General features: G+C 40.8%; 1 protein-coding gene across 1 annotated transcript; it reads right to left on the bottom strand.

Moving 5' to 3' along the window:
* Positions 1-729: 729 nt before the first annotated feature.
* Positions 730-8,545, bottom strand: LOC148526488 (olfactory receptor 5V1-like). The gene is made up of 4 exons (XM_088470149.1): positions 8,457-8,545; positions 4,582-4,681; positions 2,639-3,568; positions 730-759 (listed from the first exon to the last, which is right to left on the bottom strand). The coding sequence occupies exons 3-4, from the start codon at positions 3,548-3,550 to the stop codon at positions 730-732; spliced, it is 942 nt and encodes a 313-aa protein (XP_088326275.1). The 5' UTR covers positions 3,551-3,568; positions 4,582-4,681; positions 8,457-8,545.
* Positions 8,546-23,299: the final 14,754 nt, after the last annotated feature.

Here is a 23,299-nt window from a genome sequence, read left to right as displayed (position 1 = left end):
AGAATAAAGGAGATTTGTCAGGGAAGCCACAAAGGAGCTACATAACTCAGTGGCTGAGAGTGGAGTGTAGATGCACCAATCAACCATATTAAGCGCTCTTCAAACAATTGGGCCTGCTTGAGAGTGTGGCGAGAAAGAAAACTTTACTAAAGTAAAAACGCATCAAAGCACACCTGGAGCTTGCCAGAAAATAGCAGTGACGCAGCTAAAATGTGGGATAAGATTTTGTGGTTAGATGAGACAAAAATAGAGCTTTTTGGCCCCAAATTAAAATGTGCAGAGCAAACCTAACACTCAGCAAACACCATCCTAACTGAGGTTTGATGGCGTCAGCATCATGCTTTGGGGATGCTATACTGCAGTGGGGACTGGGCATCCTGTTCAATGTGAAGGACCGATGATGGTGCAAAATACATGGAATACTGCAGACAATCTGCTTCAGTCTGCTAGAAAAAGTTGTGAGTAAGCTCACCTTTAAGCCACACAGTGATCCCAAGCACAAGGCCAAAGCAACACTGGTGTGGTTGAACAACAAAAGTCTGACAAAGTCTTAAAGATTAAACTAATAGGATGACCTACTGTACCTTGCTTCTGTCACCCATCACTGTACACCTTGAACTGCTGCTTCAGATATAGCAGTGTACCAGATGTCTGTTGTCACTGTATTGTAACTGGGACCCTGTCAGATAGATACCTTTGTTTTTATATCCAATATATTGTTTTCATGGGCTAATAAAACATTTTTAAAAGGATAATGCACTAAGTAGTTTCACTTCGTATGTGACTAGTAACAGTTGTTTTGGGCCTACGCTACGTTCTATGATATTGGGACATTTGAGGAAAAGAAAGATAGTCATACACAATCAGATAACCTTGCTTGTTTTCTCACAAAAGTATGCATCTAATTAAACTTAGTTTGGAGCATAATATGCTATGGGTGCACTTGTTTCTTTTTATTATCTACAGCATCTATTTGTGTGGTTTTGTTTCCCCGAAACACGAGCATACCCAAACTTATTGGTTTAGAGTCAAATCGAGTCCCAGCTAGGATCACTTTTGGGGTTCTGAGAAGAACAGAGTCCCAGCACAGATCACTTTTGGGGTTCTGAGTAGAACAGAGTCCCAGCATGAATCACTTTTGGGGTTAAAAGAAGAACCAAGTCCCCGCTCATGTTCAAGGTCGGAACTTGGAGGTAAAAAACAAATCTTAGTTTTCAATAGCATGTGAACAGGTCCAAATTACATGTTTTTAGCTGTCTTTATCAATTTTAAAGCATTCCAGAACCAAAACTGAATCAACACACTTCAGGGGAGTCCCCACACACTTCTCTAATATATATATGTGTGTATGTATGATACGTGTGTATGTATGTATGTATGTATATATATATATATATATATATATATTTATATGTTATATATATATATATATATATATATATATATATATGGATTGGGTATGAAATCCATATATGGATGCTGGGGATGAAAAAAGAGGAAGTTACAAGTGAGAATGATAATAAATAGAACAAATTTACACACCCAGAACATTGCCCCTTGTCCCGCACTACCCTAGTTATGGCCCTGTATATATACATATATATACTGTATAGCAAAGTTTTTTTCTTAGCTGTATAAATTATTTCAAAAACATTCCCTGAAGTTGTCATTTTTAAATATCAAATTCTGTGAATAATAGATATTTAAAGCTTATTTTATTAGTCTGTATATTTGTTAATACAAGTATACTGAATAAGGTTTAAATAGCTTTTATTCACAATATTTGATAACAAAAATAAAAATAAACAATTTTGTGGACATTTTTGGAAAAAAAAATTAGCTGGTTAAGTGGTGAAGAGCCCACAGGTTCACAATAAAAATTTTCTTTGATACAATCAATGTAGAAGTTAATTTGTAACACAGGAAACCCAGATGACTTTTTAGGTGGTGGAATACTTTTGGAAATCACTTTTTCACCTACAGTACTTTGAAATGAATTTGGTAAACTAGTGCCATATTTTTAAAAGACATGTCTGTGAACTAATTGTGATATTTGAAATCATTACTAGAGAGTCGCACAAGCAAGTGTCAGTATATATAATAGCTATACATACATTCATAATGGTCTCACATATTGGGGTAAATTTACTAAAGTGAGAGTTTTTAGAAGTGGAGATGTTGCCCATAGCAACTAATCAGATTCTACTTAACATTTAACTAACACCTTCTAGAAGATAATAGCTAGAATCTGATTAGTTGCTATGGGCAACATCACTTTTAAAACTCTCTTCTAAAAACTCTCACTTTAGTAAATTTACCCCATAGACTCACATCTTAATGTTATCCTCTCAATGATCAGGGAATCTTACCTTGCAGTGAAGGTAAGGAGTGATTATAAAGTGGCATGAAACACCTCCTCATCCTCCATCTCTGTTTATGTAGAAGAAGAGGATGGGGGACCTGTGGATGTGAGGTGGTGTTGCAGTGATGATTTTGATTAGTAAACTCAGACAATAAACAAAAATATCCCAGTTTTTATATTTTGGTATAAAGTGTGTCATATATAGTGTTTGTGGTACTTACAAATAGTAGAGAGCTATTTTGCATCTTAGCTAATTTTAGCAGGAAAATATGTCGCAATTAATTTTAGCAGTGCTCCCTGAACTTCTTTATTCCTAAAACTATAAATTATTGGATTTAACATAGGGGTAATGATTCCATAAAGAACAGGAACAACCCGATCATGGTCAAGGGAATAAGTAGAAGTAGGTCGAATGTATGTAAAAACAATAGTTCCAAAATAAAGTATAACCACTGCCAAATGAGATGCACAAGTTGAAAAGGCTTTCTGTCTTCCCAAAACAGTTCTAATTTTTAAAATAGCTTTAGCAATGAATATGTAAGATATAACAGTTAACAAAAAAGACCCTATGATCACAGATCCTCCAGCAGTATATACCACAACTTCATTAACGGTAGTGTCAGCACAGGACAGTGCAAGAAGGGGTGGGATGTCACAGAAGAAGTGGTTAAGAGATGTAGATTTGCAGAATGGTAAACGGAATGTGAAGACAGTGTGAGCAAGAGAGTTCAATAGGCCAGCAATCCAACATACTATTGCCACTATCCTGCACGTCTTCCAGTTCATTACTTCAGTGTAGTGTAGTGGCATGCATATAGCCACATAGCGATCACCTGCCATAGCAGCAAGCAGAACACATTCAATCCCCCCAAAAGATATAAAGGAATACAATTGTGCCACACAACCCATGAAGGATATACGTTTCACATCAGATAAAAAGTCCAGTAAGAGCTTAGGAACTGTTGAAGTGGTATAGCACATATCTATAATGGAAAGATTACATATGAAGAAATACATTGGGGAGTGAAGAACTGAAGACAGAGTGATAGTTATGACCATCAAAGAGTTTCCTAGAACTGTGATTACATATATCACTAAGAAGAACACAAATAGGTATAACTGACTCTGAGCATTGTCAGTCAGTCCTAGAAGTGTGAATCCAGATAGCCATGTTTTGTTGTGTTCCATATTTCTGCCTGTTTGTTCCTGAAGGAAAAAAAGTATACCATGAGAAACATTGTAACAGTAAACAGTATTTAAAGATTGCAGCCTTGTGCATATGGTACAATTAAAATGTTTTTTATATGTAATATACATTTTTGTCATTTGTTAGAGTCAACACAATATTCTAATTCAAATAACACATTCTTCTGGAACCTGAAACTGACACAAGCCAATTAACATTTATCAATGTTAGCAATCATTATTGCATTATCCTCAATATATTAAAAATCATATAAAATATATTTCAATATTAAAATAGAGCAGTACTGTGAAAACAGAATAGACTCACTCTGAGATCAAACATCTAAATACAAAATAGGAAACGCTGCAATATTAAACTGGAGGTGAGCGTTTCCGTTTTGACCAAAGGTGCATTTAGCGATCAGGCCACCCCTAGGCACACCATTATTGGCCGCCGTCCCCTCCTTCACAACTGTCCTCAGCCTCCACGTTCACAGGCAGTTAAGCATAGCTGCACAGTCGCTCAGCAACAGTGACCAGTCACTAGGCATAGACATCATGATAGTGTCACTGCCAGCTCAGACTCCACCTCCTCAATGATTTCTGGGGCTGGCTCTTCCCGAAACTGAAGCCTTCCATCAGACAACAATTAAGCAGGTAACTCCAACCTCTCTCACACCTCTTCCTTCCAATCCAACTATATTTGTAATTAATACTTATATTAGTATTATTTTTATTATTAAAAAAGTCACACATTGTCCGCACAGGATAAAAAACACACACATTGTCCCCCACACGGAAAAAAACCCAACACAATCTCCCCCACAGGAAAAAGAAAACACATTGTTTTATATAGGAAAAATATAAAACACTTTGGCTTTCTTACAGGAAAAAAACACACATATTGGCCCCCACAGGAAAAAAATAAAACACGTTATCCCCCACAGAAAAAAAAAGACACACATTGGCCCCAACTGAAAAAAGAAAGAAAACACACATTAATTATTGCCTCTGCCTCCCCACAATAAACTTACCTGACCTTTCGGTAGCAGACAAAAGAGGAGCTCCCAGACCTTCCTTGCCCACAGGTAACACCAGCACCCAGCAGTGGCTGCAGCCTCAGTGACAAAGTAACTGCAAACAGACAGAGCAATGAGTGGGTGGGATGACGACGCTGCATGCAGATGCATGATCTATGATGTCATGCCGACACATCTCCATAGATCATCGCTCGGGCTTTGTCTGAGTCACCCGGAAGAGCCCAGTGCTGCCTGGGTCCAAAAAGTTAGAACTGGCAGTGTGGCTGGAGCTACAGTATGGTTGCTGCCAGGGGTGTGGTATGAAAGATCATCAATGTAAAAGTTGACAGTTAATGTGTCAACACCAAATGCTCAATTTGCATACACACTGGTCGATATTACTGTGCGATTGCACGATTACTACATCATAATCATGCAATTACTCAGTAATCATGCACAAATCAAGCTACATAATGTCGGAAACGACCAGCGATGCGCGTTCCCGCTGGTCGTTTCCGACATTGTCCTTCACCTGAACATGCAGGCCAATCTGCCGTTAATGACAGATTGGCAATGTTCAGGAATGATGGAGGGTACCTACACTGAACGACATATCGTTCCGTATAGGCACTACAGGGGATCAGGAATGACTGTACGATTATGATGTCGTAATTGTACTGTCTTTCCTAATCACCTCGTGTGTATGCACTCTAACCCTAACCCTACCCTGAGTACCTAACCTTAACCAACCCTTCTGGCAGCCTAATCCTAACCCTCCGCCAAGTGCATAACACTAACCCCATACCTTAAAATTTTGAAAAACCATAAATATATGTGTTGACCATTCATGTGTCGGCCATATGTGTGTCTACCAGTTAAATATTTCAACCTTTTAACCCTTTCAAACATTTGTTTGTTGATTTTTTTCTATCTGTTGACCTTTTGTCCTTGATGACCTATTACATGTCGACCATTTGGTGTTGACGACCCGTTGACTGTCGAACTTTACACTGTTGATCTTCTATCTGAATACCATTGCCAGGCCCACCAATCTTTATTTGTCTAGGGCCCTGGCCGTAGCCACTCTACACCCCTAATAGGGTAACATCCTTGTGTGGCTGTTCCATTGGAATGACCCTTGAGCCAGCCATTGATTTAACGACACTGATGTATGCTGGGTAGGTGGCCTGCTGTGGCGCACCCAGCAGCTGGCGCCCCTAGGCTAGTGCCTAGTGGGAGATTTGATACTGGGCAGCACTGATCAATTTGATGTGCAACATTGTACATCTGTGTGTGCAGTGATAGATAAAGCTCACTCATGGACCTGGAGCTGGTATTTATGAAGGGCCTATTGTGTGCTTCCACAGGGTTGTGACATGTCCTGCATGGGTATGACTAGTATTATGGGGGCATGCTGTGGGGGTCTGGTTTGCTCAGTGGATGTGGCCTGTGCCATGGATGTGGCTAACACCATGGAGTACATAGTTAGCACCTACTTTCAATCACCTTAATCTTCCTCTGTTTTTCACTCATATGAAGCATGTAACATCTACTATTTTATTGATAGTTAAATAAAAAAAGGAAAAAACATCCCACAAACTATGGCTGCACTTCCCCCATCATCTGTAGATAAATTAATGTGTTCTCCCCCTCATGTGTATGTCCATTAAAGTGTTCCCTCCCTTATCTGTATGTCCATCCATGTGCTCTCCCGCCAATCATGTGCTCTCCCCACCTCATCTATATGTCATCTGTGTGCGCTTTCCATCCTTATCCATGTGGAACTTTATTTGTCCTCCCTCTTCCTAATCTGTATGCAAATTCTTGCACCAACCGTCCTCCTGCTGCCCTGGTTATACTGTATTAATCCTCTCTTTGCTGAAGAGACTGCACTGCATTAGCTGAGCTTCCTTCCAGTTGCTTGCTCCACTTTGCTCTTCTTTGGACAACTATGGCCTTCTGCTCCACGGGAGGTTTCTGTCCTACCTGAGCTCGCCTCTCACCCCTGAATGTCTAGCAAGACCAGACCCAGCTGCTCTATGGCCACCCTACTGACAGAATGATTGCCTGTAACTATCTGACCAGTGTGATTCTGTGACAGGCAGCTTACTGTAATGTGCAGACAGTGAAGCACAAGAGTGAGGACAATGGACACCAGCACTGTTACTGTACTTTAAAGATCAGCGGTGTGCAGACCTGTAACTAGACATCCCACAAATACTGAAATATCCCTCACTATCACTTTCCAACCTCATACCCCCTAATGAAACAACCATCACTCACAAACACTCCCTGATCCCATAACTGACAAACTGAGATACTCATCACCAGGGCTGTCAAAAGCCAAAGTGGGCCTGGGTTTGGGTGGCGTGGCCATGGTAGATGTCGTCACTCCCCCTAAAAAATTATTACTCTACTATCAGGTGCACCACCTGTACAGCAGCTCTCTCTGTGCTGTTGCCTCTCCCTGAACTCACAGCTGTTGTGTGCTGTCTCTCCCTATTGTGTGCTGTCTCTCTTGCTGTTTGCTGTCTCTTCCTGAGTCTTTGTTGCTGGCTCCTGTCTCACATCAGTATGTCTCTCTACTCCTTCCACCATCCCCCCCATCTCTCCATGATGCCTGTACAGCACAGTTGTCTCTGTCTGTCCCTCCTCCTCCAGTTTCTCTCCTCTCTTCTGTAAGAGTGTATTCCTAGCCACCTCTGTACTGTTTTCTTCCAATCACTTGCAGACCCTCAGTCCACCCCTTCCCCCTGCACACCTCTCTGTATACTCCCAGAAAGTGCAGGCTTTGCCCCAGTGATGTCTTTGATTGCAATGCCCCCTCTGATGTTTAGCTGATAATTGCCACTGCTGCAGTGACCTACAGGTTATCTATTGCCTTAGCACTAGTAGTGCAAACTGATTGCTATCACTGTGCTCAGAGATGTTGCTGCAGGAGGAAGGAACCAGTGCTCAGTTCTCCACAGTGTTTGAGGAGTCAAACATCAGCAGTCTGCACCATCCACAACCAGCTCCTAAACCAATCAAGTGAAGACTTTCCGCAAAGTGGGCTGCTGTTGTCTGACAGAGCTGTCAGTCACAAGAGAGGTGGTGACTGAGATTACACCAAAAATCATTACATCCAGTGCTACACAGGGGGACAATGTCCACCTCTGCAGCTGACCCAAGCCCAGAGAATTAGTGCTTCCTCCCCCCCCTCTTGGCAGCCCTGCTCACCATTGTTCCCTATCTCATACCTCAGCCACTGAAATACAGGTATTGTATGATATGATAACAGTCATAATTTCGACATTCATCATGTCAACATGAGAATGTTGACATGGTCATGATGTCGAAGTTGACAATGATGACATTAATCATGTAGACAGTGATGAAATGTTGACATGTAAGAATGTCAACATATTGTGCACATTGGCCCAGTGTTAAATTACCTGCTCCTGATGGCTGCAGTAAGTCCAATGTAGCTTCTGGGTCCCTGCGGTCATGTGACCCAGAAGTCTGTGAGACTTAAGCAATGTATTTTTTCCCTATACCCTACTCCTAATCCTTACCCTTCCTCTAGTTCCTAACATTATTTTCCCTTTCCCCCTAATGTAACCTCCTCCTGCAGCCTAACTCTAACCCTCCAGCCATCAACCTAACTTTAATGCCAACATTCTGACAACGTCATTATTTCATTTATCAACATTCTGAAAATGTTGATACGGTGTCTAACAACATTTTAATAATGTCAACATCATAACTGTCAACTATTGATGACCTTATGACTATATTCCTTGAAATACTCACCATCATGCTCTGACCCCACAACAGACACACAAATACACTCTCCAAAATCTGACAAAAAAACAAGACCCTAAATTAAATTGTCCAACCTCTAACCACACCTGTTGCTATTTATTCCTCTTTGCACTGGCTGTTTGTTCAGAAGCTTGGAGGCTGTTGCTGTATTCCAACACTGGTCGGGGAAACCATGGTAGACCGTTCTACGGGGGATTCACAAAAAAGCAATAAACCAAAACTGCATCATTATATCATCATATAATAATATTACATTTTTAATTATACACACTCTCTCAACCTCACATACACCTTTGCACAGACATGTGAATTAAATATTTATTATTATTCCATATTATTGTTCTCATACCTCATATTTGTTTTCATGCCAAGAAGCCCCCCTCCCTTCTATATGCTCTGTATTATGATATCCCCCATTGGTATGTTCTTTATTGTGTCGGCTCCTCTCCTCATTTCTACATAACCATTATTGTGCTTCCCCTCTCCTCTATATAGCCATTATTAGGCCACCCTCTCCTCCTCCCCTATATACCCATCATTGTGCACCCCCTCCTAGGCAATATATACATTCTTGTGCCCCCTTCTAGTATGTATATTAATTATGGTGCTCCAACCTTCTCGTCTGTATATCCATCATTGTTTCTCCCACCCCCTCTGTATGGTTTTTTGCACCATCCCCTTACCTGTGCAGTTCCTTGTCAAGTCTCACCCTTTGCAACCACAGGTCTGAGGTTTCCTGAGCTCAGCTCCTCTCCCCTAAACTGATTGGCACAGGCATATGGGCAATATGCAATGTCATGATATCACGTCCGCAGCATGGCCACAAATGGCTGACACACTGACGCTGCATCCAAGAATAGTAGTGAGTGCAATGGGGATCTAGAGGTGCTCTCTTCAGGCTACCACAAATCACTGGCTACAGGGCAATGATGTGTGGGTGCGGTGGCACAACTGTATTGTTATGGCCCGGGGGTTAAAAAAGAAAATTGGACACCCCCTGCCTTTTTGCATGTGTGATGATGACAGTGTGTCATGTTGATGTGGGCCTAAAATTCATGGGGGGGCCTGGAGCTGCAGCTCCATCCACTCCATTGTTATTCCAGCCCTGTGTGTACAAATGAGTCAGAATCTGTATACAAAGTGCTACGATGCAGCGGATGTGGCTATTTCTCACAACTAGTTACATTGTGCTTCATCTGTGACTCTGTGTGTGTGTGTGTGTGTGTGTGTGTATAACAAATTCTTGTGCAGTTAAAGTTGTACCCATACTTGCCTACTCTCCTGCAAGGTGCGGGAGGCTCCCTACTCCACAGCCCTGAAAGAGTGACCAGATCTCTAAGCATCCTGCCTACTTCCTAGTTAAGTGGGCTGGATGGGAGATAATACTGCCTGGGATCCTGGTCCATATGGTGGGAGTGGGGATAAAATGATGCAATTGTTTAATTTTAGTCCCACTTCCTCATTGTGGACCCACAAATTGCAGCATTTTGCCATGACAGGGGCAGGGCCTAATGACATGAAGCCCTGCCCCTCTCCTGAAGTACTGTTAGGCAGCTGCATCTCCTCACCGGGCTTCTCCTGGAGAGGAGATAAAAAAAAGTAGGCAAGTATGATTGCAGCCCATTATATCTCTAGTGCACTTTGAGCAGTGTTTTGTTGAATCAGCGATGTGAATAAGATACAAACTGTAAAGTGGTGTTGCTAAACTACACCACTTGGTGGGGCTTGGTCACGCCGGGCGTCTCACGATGTTTGGTGTATTGAAGTTTGGTGCATGAGGACACATCTGTAGGAGGACACATCTGTAGGAGCATTTCGTATGGAGGTATTGTGTATTGTGCTGACAATAGGACACAGACAGCCTATATGTGTGTGCTTTACTTTAGAGGGGGAGATGTACTAAGCCTTGGAGAGTGATAAATTTGAGCGAGATAAAGTACCAGCTAATAACTGTCATGTTACAGGCTATTAAGTGTTTGAAAATTGACAGTTACGAGCTGATTGGTTAGTACTTTCTCTCTCTTCACGGCTTAGTACATCTCCCCTCACTGTATGTTGATGGAGAGAGTCTTTTTGCAGTATTTTCAAGTGATCATTTAACTTTGTTCATACATCTTTATAAAGGGGTTATTGTGGCTGAACAATTAGCATTCGTCTGAGCAATGTATAGCTGCTGTAGACTTTGATAATGGACTTGGATGTGAGGTTAGCATGTGCCAAAATTATACCTCCAAACCTAAACACCTGAACATCAGCTAATCAATTAACTACTGTAGTTACCATGAAGCCTATTTAAACAGCACACAAAGCCTTTCTCAAATGCACAGACTTAACACTGCTATGAACAAATGTAAGTCATGTTTTTATTAAACTTTTTAACTAGTAGTGTTTTCAAAATAGCACTTTATGAAAACTAAGCCAGAGTTTCTCAAATAAAGTCCTCATGTACCACCTAATGTGGATATCTTTCATCATGTATAAGCAAAAATGTATTTTGCTGATTCAGTAATTATCCCACCTGCATCCACTGATGGAAATCCTCAAAACATGACCGGTTGGGAAAACTTGAGGCTTGCCGTTGACAACTACTGAACTAGGATATGCAAAATAATAAATAATAATTAAAAAAAACATGTATGACACAGTCTGTTATGAAACATAGATTGAATGCTCCACTAGGACAAAGACTGATATGAATGGGAAAATATTCTCTGTAAAGCTCAGCGGAATGTGTAAAGTATGTGCTATATAAATAACTGCTAATAAATAATTAATACATAAAAAGGCTTGCCATACCATCCCTTTTATTTGAAACACATTACACAGGTTCTGTGGCTGATTAAAACCAGGTGAAATGGAGACTTGCCACAGAATCTGTGTAATTCATATGTGTCCCGAATTAAAGGGATGATATGGCAAGCATAATATATAAATAATTAAAATGTCTGTTTTAAAGGGAAGTCATAAGAAATGCCAATATTTTAGATCAAAAATGTTTTATGCAAGAGGGGCTTACATGATGTCCTTTGGACATTTGTTGATTAAAATAAACACTTTTAAAAAGTTTTCACCTACCTTAGAGGTATGAGCAAAACCAGGTGAATTTACAATCATTTATTCTGCAATTTTTATCACTGAGCTTGTACCGTAATTAAATAACTTTTTTAATGCATCAGTGGGAAAGAGCAGGAAGGGTGCAAACAGCAAAATCCCAGCTAATTGAATCCACTATTATGGAGTAATCCAGCACATCTCTGTCTATTGCAGATAATTTCATGTTATCTCTAAAAACAATGTATGAGACTGGCTGGCCGCTGGTATATTATCTGATCTTGCTTTACTCACAGCTTATACATACAGGCAATCTAAATAATATACATGAACAAATTTTTCTCCGGTTGCACCAGACACCATATATGCCCTAATATATATTAAATTGAAGTGAACCCCACAGATAATATTTCTCTATTTGAAAAAGTGGGGGTGCTACCACAGACACATTGTTAGATCATATATGAAAAAAAGAAAAGAAAATGTCCATAGTGGTGCACTATAATGAATACTCATAAAACATAACTTTTAATAATATACATCTAATATCAAAGGACTAAAAAGCGAAATTATTAAAAAAAGTTTTAGTGTGTGTAGTGTAAGTGACTTAATAAAAAAGGCGTACGCTCCTTAACCACTCAATGTCCTATTAATGATGTTAAATATGTCAGCATGTATCTAATTGAATCAGTATTCACAAGTATAAACAATATATCTAATTTAGCTGCTTCCACTTATCATGTAGTGGATTTGATATATGCTTATCATTAAAGCATGAATATTAGTCAATGTTTGAAGAAATACGATTCTTCTACAAGACTCAATCCTGTGAATCTCACGGGTATGTAATGTTATATTTCTATTTTTACCCAAGTTCTATGGTGGCATATATATTATACGTACTTCTATTCAGTTGCTGCAGCGCTCACAGCAACTAATTATATATATTGTCAGTATGTGTTTCCACCCTCAGAACCCTATTTAAATAGTACCATGAGTTTTGTACTCAATTTCTCCTATAATAAATGCAGTCTATTGATATATATTGTAAAACACTCTAATCTTTCACAGTGACCAACGCATAGATAGATGGGAAAAGTTTATGCAAATAGGAGTTCCCTCTACTCCTACTCATATCAACACAATATATATTCCTTTATATGCCAACTTGCATGTCTCAAAGATTATTTTCACATAATAATGCTGTACTTCATGATCACTTTTAATTCAATTCAGTGTGATTGGTATTGTCACTGAATATCATACATTCAGATCAGCTGAGCATAGTCTTCTATATCCCGCGTGTCAACACACATCTCTCTATTATGTATCACATATCTCGGATATTAACGCTGGGATATAGGAATATTATAGCAAGGACGTTTCGCGTTTCGCTGTATAGCTTTGTCAGGGTAAAAACATAATAGAGAGATACATCTCTCTATTATGTATCACATATCTCGGATATTAACGCTGGGATATAGGACTATTATAGCAAGGACACAGTGGTATGGAGCGCCGCTGACCGACGCAGCGTTTTGCTGTATAGCTTTGTCAGGGTAAAAACATAATAGAGAGATGTGTGTTGACACGCGGGATATAGAAGACTATGCTCAGCTGATCTGAATGTATGATATTCAGTGACAATACCAATCACACTGAATTGAATTAAAAGTGATCATGAAGTACAGCATTATTATGTGAAAATAATCTTTGAGACATGCAAGTTGGCATATAAAGGAATATATATTGTGTTGATATGAGTAGGAGTAGAGGGAACTCCTATTTGCATAAACTTTTCCCATCTATCTATATGTTGGTCACTGTGAAAGATTAGAGTATTTTACAATATATATCAATAGACTGCATTTATTATAGGAGAAATTGAGTACAAAACTCATGGTACTATTTAAATAGGGTTCTGAGGGTGGAAACACATACTGACAATATATATAATTAGTTGCTGTGAGCGCTGCAGCAACTGAATAGAAGTACGTATAATATATATGCCACCATAGAACTTGGTTAAAAATAGAAATATAACATTACATACCCGTGAGATTCACAGGATTGAGTCTTGTAGAAGAATCGTATTTCTTCAAACATTGACTAACATACATGCTTTAATGATAAGCATATATTAAATCCACTACACGATAAGTGGAAGCAGCTAAATTAGATATATTGTATATACTTGTGAATACTGATTCAATTAGATACATGCTGACATATTTAACATCATTAATAGGACATTGAGTGGTTTAGGAGCGTACGCCTTTTTTACTAAGTCACTTACACTACACACACTAAAACTTTTTTTAATAATTTCGCTTTTTAGTCCTTTGATATTAGATGTATATTATTAAAAGTAATGTTTTATGAGTATTCATTATAGTGCACCACTATGGACATTTTCTTTTCTTTTTCTCATAAATAATATACATATTTCAATTCAATTTTAAAGTAACTTGTACATGTATCTAAATTATATATATATATATATATATATATATATATATATATAATTTAATTAGAACTAGGCTTATTATGTATTTTTTTTCCCTGTCTGCTTGTTTCTGACTATTGCTATATATCTTACACTTATTTGATATCACAAAATTTTACAAAATCTAAATAGTTAGCCAAATATTTCACCATATATTGATCAACTGTATTGTACTTATGGTCTTAAGCTGGCCCATGGTCATCAGATTTTGCAGAAAGAAAGAAAAATAAATAAAATTAAATAAAAATTAATTTTTATAATAATTTAAATAATTTAAACCTCTTCTAGTATAAAAATTAAATATGTAAAAATATTTAACAGCATAAAACTGATTTAGGATATCTGCCTTATGTTTCATGCAATTATGTAAAATGTGCATGAATTTTAAATGTTCTGATGATGCAGTTTATACAGTATATATTTGTTGATCAGATTCAGGAGAATACTGTTTTCAGAGTATGTGATGTACAAAATAGTATATATCAATATGCCTGATTATTAAAACCTTACAGTACCTGCAATACTTTGTTATGCCATATGCTCCCATGTAATGAAGCTACATTAAAACAGCTACACATTTATAGGTAGCTAAAGCTCCCCATGGGAAACATATGATGTACTATACCTTTGTGTATAGCATGACTCTTCAATGAAACTTATTTTAAGCAGATATTATTATTTACAGGTAATTTTAAGGTTATTCTAAATGTAAAATGTAAGTTGTAATGTACACATTACATTGTTTTGTAGCAACAATTCCCCTTGAAAAAGGCTTCAGAAGGACGCTGAAACGCATAGGTGCCTGTCACTGGTTCCTCACCTGATCCCCAGACCCATTGCTGGAAGCCCCCTTGCATCATTAAGAACAGAGGCTCACCACCCCCTTTTAAGCCTCACAACATCACTGGCCGTTTACAGCGTCTCTTTCCCTGCATCATCACGGAACACAGAGCTCTCTGACACTCACCTGCTCACCACAGAACTTTGGAGTGGCCGTCCCATCTTTTTCCTGCAGTCTCCCCGCTAGTCGGGTCGAGCGCTCATGGCAAGCCACTCATGCATGCAGGTCAGAGCTGTTACCTTATCCATACAGAGCACGGAGCTTTCTGCTTCTCACCTGCCAGACACGGAGTTCTGGAGCAGCCACCTCACTCCCCTCTGCACACCCACTAACACTTGAGTTGAGTTCTGGAGGCCAGCCATCCTTGGTCATGGTGTCCCTCATTGTTGCAGCTGGATTACCACAATGACATGGGAGCTGATCTGCCCGCTTGGAAGGTAACATTGTATCAGCTATCAGTTGACTATTTGCTATCCGCTCTGTGTTTAATTGCCAGATGATGCACAGAGTCTGACACTCTCCATTATTGTTACACAAATAAGCAAGGTACTTCCAAAAAGAGCTTAATATTAACCATTGACTTTCCATGTTCCTGGTTTGGGACTTTTTAAACATTTTAGATTTCCCATTCTCATGATCAATATTATATATTAATATATGTGTCACATGTTTTTTGATTGCCTCATTTATTGATAATTGTATTGGTTTATTAATTGTAATAAACATATAGGGCCAAATGTAACAGGGTGTCAGTTTTGGTAAATTGCGAGTTTGGTGCTAAACTCGCAATTTTTCACAACTCTCCAATGTAATAGGGTGTCAGTTCACTAAAACTCGCATTTTTCAAAGTTACTAAAACTCCCCATTCTCAAACTTGCATCCAGATGTTTTCACATTGAAAACAATCAACTCACCCAATGTAATAGGGTGTCAGTTTCAGACTCGCAAAAAAAAGATAACCAAAAGTCCCCAAATAATAGACTGGCTTCAGGCTAGCGAGTATATCCTGAGCCGGTAATTTTAACACAGAAACATGCACATATTCCTGAGATATGTACATGTTTCTGTATGTACTTATGTAAAATGTTTTTAAATTTTAAAAAAATGATGTGCACCCCCTCCCCAAAAGCCTTACCAGCCCTGGGCTTTATAAAGCCTGTCCTGGTTCTAAAAATACAGGGGCCAAAATGTGTAGGGGGCTCCTGTATATTAAGAACCAGCACAGGGCTTTGTAGAGCTGGTCCTGGTCCTGGAAAATCAGGGGACAAAACGAGTAGGAGTCCCCTGAAAATTCCAAAACCAGCACCGAATTCTTTCTAGCAGGGGAATAATGTCACAGCCAGGGAAAACCTTTCACCGGTTTCCCCGACCAAAGCATTATCCCTGACCGCTAGTCAGTCCAGGCCATGGATCCCTGGGGAGTTGGGTACCCCCCCAATAAAGGGGTACCCCTCTCTAGGTCACCCCAGGCCTAGACTGATAGCCCGGGGCTATCCCCGCCACCCCAGGGTGGTGGGTGCCGGGTTGGTAGTGTAAAGTGTAAAATAAAGGTTTCCATATTGTCTTTAGTTGTAGAACCACAAGTACCAGCAAGCCTCCCCGCATGCTGGTATTTGGAGAACCACAAATACCAGCATGCAGGGCATTACGTGCCCGCTGGCACTTGTAGTTCCACAACTAAAGAAATATGTAAATAAACAAACATACACTGAAAAAGTAAAATTTTAATGAAACATACATGCACACTCACACTCACATATACTCACCTAGTATCCGAAGTAATCCATAGGGGTACCTAAAAAAAAATCCATACTCACCTCTCCTATGCGTAGATCACGTCCACTTGTCCAAGTAGGCATTCCAGGGGTTGAAAAAAAAATCCATGCAATAAATACCGAGCCATGCCGGACACAGCAAAGGTATGTGTGTACACATACCTTTGCTCCGCGTAAAAGACCAGGGCACAAGCGTGCCCCATCATTGAAGAGGCCGCCAGCCAATCGGGGAGCATCTCTGTCGGAGCAGCATTGTATCAGTGATGTAACCACAAGATTAACCTGAGTTAACCTTGCGGCTACGATGTAGCGGTTCCCACCCTAGACTTCAATGGGGATTTCTCACCATTGAAGTCTATGGGACACACTGGCTGGCCGCATTCAGCCAAACAGGGAGCTGCTCCGACAGAGATGCTCCCTGATTGGCTGGCGGCCACCTTTCTCCCAGTACTGTCCTGCTGAATAACATAATTTATATCTGTCACCCATGAGGAAGAGTTACATACGTTCTTTACTACTCCAAACCTCCCGAGTAGGTATCTAGGTCTCTCCCTGGAAATCCAGAGTCCCCAGTACTTACAGTAAGCTAAGGCCAAATCCAGGTAGCAATGCCCAGCATACATTGGCCTCATGGCTGAAAAATCAGGAGTCAGTTCAGCATCAAGTTATGCAGTACTTGCAAGAACTATCTTCTTGTTTGGATACCATTCAAACAACCCTGATAACAACAGTACCAGCATCCAGCGCTCCGTCTTTGGTGCCTTGGAATGGATGTCTCCATTATGGGAATGTGCATATCCTTTTGTATCAAATTATGCAGAGTTCATTGCAAATTTTAAAAGAATCTTTGATTAAGCAGGTTGTTTCTCTGCAAGCCTCTATGGATAACTTGCGAGTCCTTCAGGGTTCTTGGACCATAGGTTAATATGTGGTCCAGTTCAAAACTATTGATGCAGAACTTGAATGGAATGATGAGGCCCTTAAAGCAGCCTTCTGTAATGGCCTCTCTAAAAGGCTCAAAGATGAGCTGGCCTCTCGTGATCACCCTGGGACCTTGCAGGAGCTAATCTGTCTTAGCACCAAGATAGATCTACGCCTCCAAGACAGAGCAGCCTGCAGGTTCAAAAATGAAGTCTTACATACCCAGTACTCTACAGTCATCTTCTCCCCCTGTGGACAAGCCCATGCAAGTTAATCACTTGTGCCTAACTCCAGTGGAACGCTTGAGGTGTCAGCGAGAAAAATTATGTCTATATTGTGCCGGTCTAAATCATTTTATTGGATCTTGTCTTGTACTTGTTTTGAATCCCTGGGGAAATTCACTGTAAGAAGAATTTAGCTATCAGAAATGAGAATGACAAAATTAGAGTAGTGAATTAAATGATAAAAGAAACCTTAAAGGTTTTGTGTACACTTGACTAGAGAGCTGCCCTGTGGCTGAGTTGCAGCCTTGAGGGCTGATGTGTGCATGGCTGGAGTGTGACCTTGTGACTAAATTGCAAGCTTGAGGACTGGCACATACTTGGCTGGGATGTGGCTTTGTGGCCAAGTTGCAGCCTTGAGGGCTGGTGTGTACTTGGCTGGGTTGCGGCCTTGTGGCTGAGTTGCAGCCTTTAGGGCCAGTGTGTACTTGGCTGGGATGCGGCCTTGTGGCCGAATTGCAACCTTGAGGGCTGATGAGTTCTTGGCTGGGATGCGGCCTTGTGGCAGAGTTGCAGCCTTGAGGGATGGTGTGTACTTGGCTGGGATGCGGCTGAGACAGCCATGATGTGATAACAAAAGTCCACTCAGACACAGTAGTGTGACTTAGACTGCTGTAAGGTTGGTAACAGTCCACTCAGACGCAGCAGTGCGGCTAAGACAGATGTAAGGTTGGTAACAAACAGTCTGTTTAGACACTGCAGTGCAACTGAGACAGCTGTAAGGTTGATAACAAACAGTCCACTTTAGACACTGCAGTGTGGCTGAGACTGCCGCAATGATAATTAACCCGGAGTCCACTCAGATGCCACAGTATGGCTGAAACTGAAGGGATAGATGCTAGACAGAGGGAACTGGAATACACCACGAGAATGATCTCCACACATGGAACCGGAAAACACGTAATGAACACTATAGCTGGCACCCCAGTAGAGACTCAGCAGAGGTGAAAAAGGAGAGGGATCTAATCAGAACAGGGCAGTGATGATGGAGCAGCCAGGTAGGAGGACCTCACAGAGTAACAGCCCAGCATCCTAGTCTCTTAGCAATGGACCAGAGAGGACCGCTCAAAGCACTGCTGTCAAACAAGATGCAGCGGCGGCTTGTGACAGTACATCCAGGAAACTAAAGACTCTGACCTGTTCTGGGGAACTCAAGTTGGGGTTTTCAGCGAAATCTTCCCCGAAGTCTGACTGTTTGTTAATTGTGACTTTGACCACCCTTCAAAGGTCCAATCTTTTGATGCCCTGGTTGACACCAGAGCTGCTGGGAACTTCATTACATCATAATTTTGGTTCAGGAGACTTCCATTCCCACGAAGGCTCTCAATCCTAATCCTCTGGTCTTTCTCACAGCGGTAGATGTGAGTTGCATTCAAGGAAGCCCCATTGGCATTCCACTACTCCACTGACTCTGCAAGTTGGAGCACTGCATTGTGAACAAATAGAGCTACTAGTGATTCCAAAAGCTACTCATCAGTGTGTCCTCGGTCTTCCATGGCTACAACTTCATAATTGTCAGATTGATAGGCCTACATCACAGCTAAAGTCATGGGGTGCCTCTTGTTTCCAGTTTTACCTGTCTTGTGGGATTCCTCTACATTTAATCCAGTCTGGTGGGTCTTTTTTACTTTAAGAGGCTCTTCAGCATATCAACCCCAAACTAATGGGCAAATGGAGAAGGTAAACCAAGACCTACAGACATTAATCCTTTTGTATTTGTCTTCCTCCCCGGACAATTGGGTGGATATATTGCCTTGGGCAGAATATGACCCCAACTCCAGATACCATACCGCTACTAATACAACTCAATTTTTCACAGTCTTTGGCTTCCACCCTCGTGTTCCATTTGTGACACTCTGCATGTTCCTGCAGCTTCTAATACTCTTCAGGCTTTCACCAAAATTGGGAATGATGTACATTCCTCTCTTAAGATAACCTCTTCCATTTACAAGAAATTTGCAAATTGGAAACGTCAAACTGTACCTTCCTTAAAGCCTGGAAACCGTGTTTGGCTCTCAACTCAGAATATTTGACTCAGAATTCCTAGTATGAAATTTGATCTTCATTACATTGGACTCATTCCAATCTCTTGTATACTAATTCCTGTAGCCTACAAACTGGAACTTCCTCCTCATTTGTGGATACCTAATTCATTCTTTACATTTCTTCTTCATTTATTAGTTTTAAATCAATTCCAGTCTTTGACACCTAAGTCTCCTAAAATACAGACCCGCAGAGGAGTGGATTCTGAAATTAATCACATCCTGGATTCCCATAATCATTTTGGTCATCTTCAATATTTCATCAACTAGAAGGGCTATGGATTGATTCTACAGATGCTCATGCTCCACAACTTATAAATGCTTTTCCTTCTAAGCTCAAAGGCTGTCCAGAGGCCACCCTCAGGAGAGAGGGTACTGTCAGGAATCGTCCTCACCTTTGGTGCCAGCACCGTGCTGCTTTGTCCTGCCGTGGGTCCCAACCTGGATGGTCTCAGGGAAGTGCACTATTGGCGGGATCCCAGCATGGTGGTGGTATCAGGGGCCTGGTGCTCCAGCAGCATTTCCGCCAGCTCCGAACACTGGGTGTTGCCATGTTGGTCCCGATCAGCTGACCTCTAATCCCCAATGGAAGTGAGGCTAATTTCCACCTGACCACATTGGCCAATCACCACATGACCCAGGGTATAAATACCCTTCAATGACAGCATTCTGTGCCTGAGCTTCATCGCTGCTAGATGTCCAAGGCTCCAGCTCCCTGGCTAGCTGTCTATGGTTCACCTGCTGATTCCTGCATTGGTTCCAATCTGGCTCCAGTGTGTGTTATAGTCTGGTCCCAATCCATCTCCAGTTTGTGTTATAGGGTCTGATTCAGAGCCGGATGCTCTGACCAGAGCGCTCGCTCTGAATCAGGTCCCTCCACCATGAAAATGGAGCGTCCTCCTGGACGCTCGTATAGCTGAGGGTGACGGAGCTCCCTCCATAGTGCGCATGCGCAGTGGGGCAACATCGACCCATTTGCGAGCGTCCTTTGCTCGCGAACGGGTCTGAATGACCCCCATAGTCTGATCCCAGTTTGCGCTACAGTCCATTTCTAGTTTGCGCTACAGACTCTAGTTTGCGCTACAGTCCATTTCCTTTCTGGCTCCAGTGTGTGTTGTAGTCCGGTCCCAGTCTGGCTCCAGTGTCTGCTACAGTCCAGTCCCAATCCAGTTCCAGTTTATGCTACAGTCTGGTACCAATGAGGCCCCAGTTTGTTCTTTATTCCGGTCCCAATCCGGTCCCAGTATGTGCTACATTCTGGTTCTAGACCCAGTGTATATTTCTTCTCTGTACACCTTTCTCCCAGTACTGTCTTGCTGCAAAACATCTTTTACATCTGTCACCTATGAGGAGAAGTTACATACATCCTTCCCTACTCCAAACCTCCCAAGCTATCTGTGAGCAGGTATCTAGGTCTCTTCCAGGAAAACCAGAGTCCTCAGTCCTTAGATTTAGAATACAATATAACATCAAAGCACCATTAATGTTACCATTACAAGTATAGAAACCCCTGATCTACTAAGTGACAGTTTTAGAAACTGACAAAAAACAACCATCAAATCTGCCTAAATACAGTAAATGACTTCTCTCAGGCAGGCATATTTGTAGAAAGACAATATACAGTTGACAGTGTGTGCAATGGTGCTCCTAAAGATACAGCCTTAATCTATCCTAATTGTACTTAGAAGCAACAGTATAGAATAACAAAGTGAAGAAAACCCTCCAGGCACTTCTCTTAGAAAGTGGAATAGTACCACAAGATAAGAAAAATTATCTTGTGCATTGTATATCAACAATTCCTCCCCAGGATATGCTAGTTTCAGGCTGAGTGGATCCTCCACAGATATATAGATGGATTTTTTGATGGAAAATTACCCCTGTGACCCTGGAAGTGTTAAGTATCATAATTCAAAAAGTTGTAAATACTGATTAAGAATATACATACAGTACTGATGCACTTATGGCATAACAAATGTATAAAAAACAATGCTTAAATAGTGGAGTAGAGACCACCAAAGCAAAATATAGAGGTCATAATTATAGCTGAACAGCGCTGCCGCAGACTGGAAGTGGCATAATCACTGTGTACTTCTAGGTTTCCAGGCTTCCCTTGTTAATGAACCTAGTTTGAATATCTTAAACTTTATTGTTCCCGGCCGAAAATCAGAAGTGACATGGCCGTGTCCGGGACTTTCTGTTTTGGAAATGTCAATAACCCTTTCTTCTGCACCCAGACCTGAAGCAAACCATCATATGCTGTTAAGAATCAAGACTTTAGAATACAATTAGAACATCAAAGCACCAATAATGTTTTTACCATTACAAGTATAAAAACCCTTGATCTACTAAGCAACAGCTTTAGAAACTGCCAAAAAACAGCAATCAAACCTGCTCAAATACAGTTAATGACCTATCTCAGGCAGGCATATTGGTAAAAAGCACTACACAGATCCTTAGGATCTGTGCATACTTTTACCTTATAACTGTGAAACAATGCAAAATTTAAAAATAAAAATGGTGTGGGGTTCTCCCCCAATATATCACCTGGCCTTGGCCTTTAAACCTAAGCTAGTAATAAAAAAATGGGGAGACAAAGAGCATGGGGTACCCTCAATATTTCACTATGGCTTGACCAGCCAGGACTGGATGAACCATGTAGTGGAAACCCACAGTGTCCTAGCCAATTGTTACGTGGCTGGCTTCACCATGGGAGTCTGGCCCACAAAAAACTTTCCAGTCCCACTCCTGGGTATAACCAGCCGTAGTGTCAATAGCACTAGGGCTATACCCCACATCCCAGAGCAGTTAGTGTGTGGTTAAATAATATTGTTCTTTACTGGTGCACTACAGGTTCCAGCAAGTGCTGTCATGCCCAGTTTTAAGGGCTGCAATGGATTGGTCAGAATTTGGGAGAACAATATTAGTTATTAATTATATTAAACAAGCACTATAAATTCATCACTAGTGTTAAAAACAGTTTTTATGATGGAGGCAGTTTCCATGCTCTGACTAATCCCTATTCAGTTCTACGGAGAGTTACCAGGAGTGACCTGGCATTCATGATAGGGCTCTGTAAAGAGGGATTTTTAGTTTTGCCAAATGTTGAGATGCCTACATGGAATGAAGAGGACATCTTGTATGTAACATCTTGGTGAATGAGGGAAGTGTGGCTGTGTTATTTTTTTTTAATAAAGACCTTCTCCCTTGTACTGTCTTTTGTGTAACATTTTTGTAGACTACAGGTGGCAGTGGGCCCTTAATGTCTAGGCATGCTGGCACTTGTGGTTAAACAAGTGTCATTATGCTGGGGCAAGCTTGCTAGGACTTATAGTACACTTGTAAAAAAACAATATTATTTAACTCTTTATTTCAAAAAGGATGTAAAAGTCCGCACAAGACAAAACTGAAATAGTGAAAAAGTGTCAATAATACTGCTTCAGGTTTTTGTGCCAACTATACTATTAATACTCCTAAAACTCAGGAAATCCTTTTTTGTGGTTGGCGTTGGACCA

Source organism: Taudactylus pleione, unplaced genomic scaffold (genome assembly GCF_031769625.1).
Source record: "Taudactylus pleione unplaced genomic scaffold, aTauple2 ptg000095l, whole genome shotgun sequence".
Taxonomy (NCBI): Eukaryota; Metazoa; Chordata; class Amphibia; order Anura; family Myobatrachidae; genus Taudactylus; species Taudactylus pleione.
This window is presented reverse-complemented; position numbering and strand designations above follow the sequence as displayed.

Excerpts from the sequence above, each read along its gene's own strand:
- LOC148526488 (XM_088470149.1), bottom strand. The coding sequence starts at position 3,550 with ATGGAACACAACAAAACATGGCTATCTGGATTCACACTTCTAGGACTG. Across the intron at positions 760-2,638 it reads GAGCACTGCTAAAATTAATT|TGCATTATCCTTTTAAAAAT; the intron begins GCGACATATTTT and ends GAAACTACTTAG.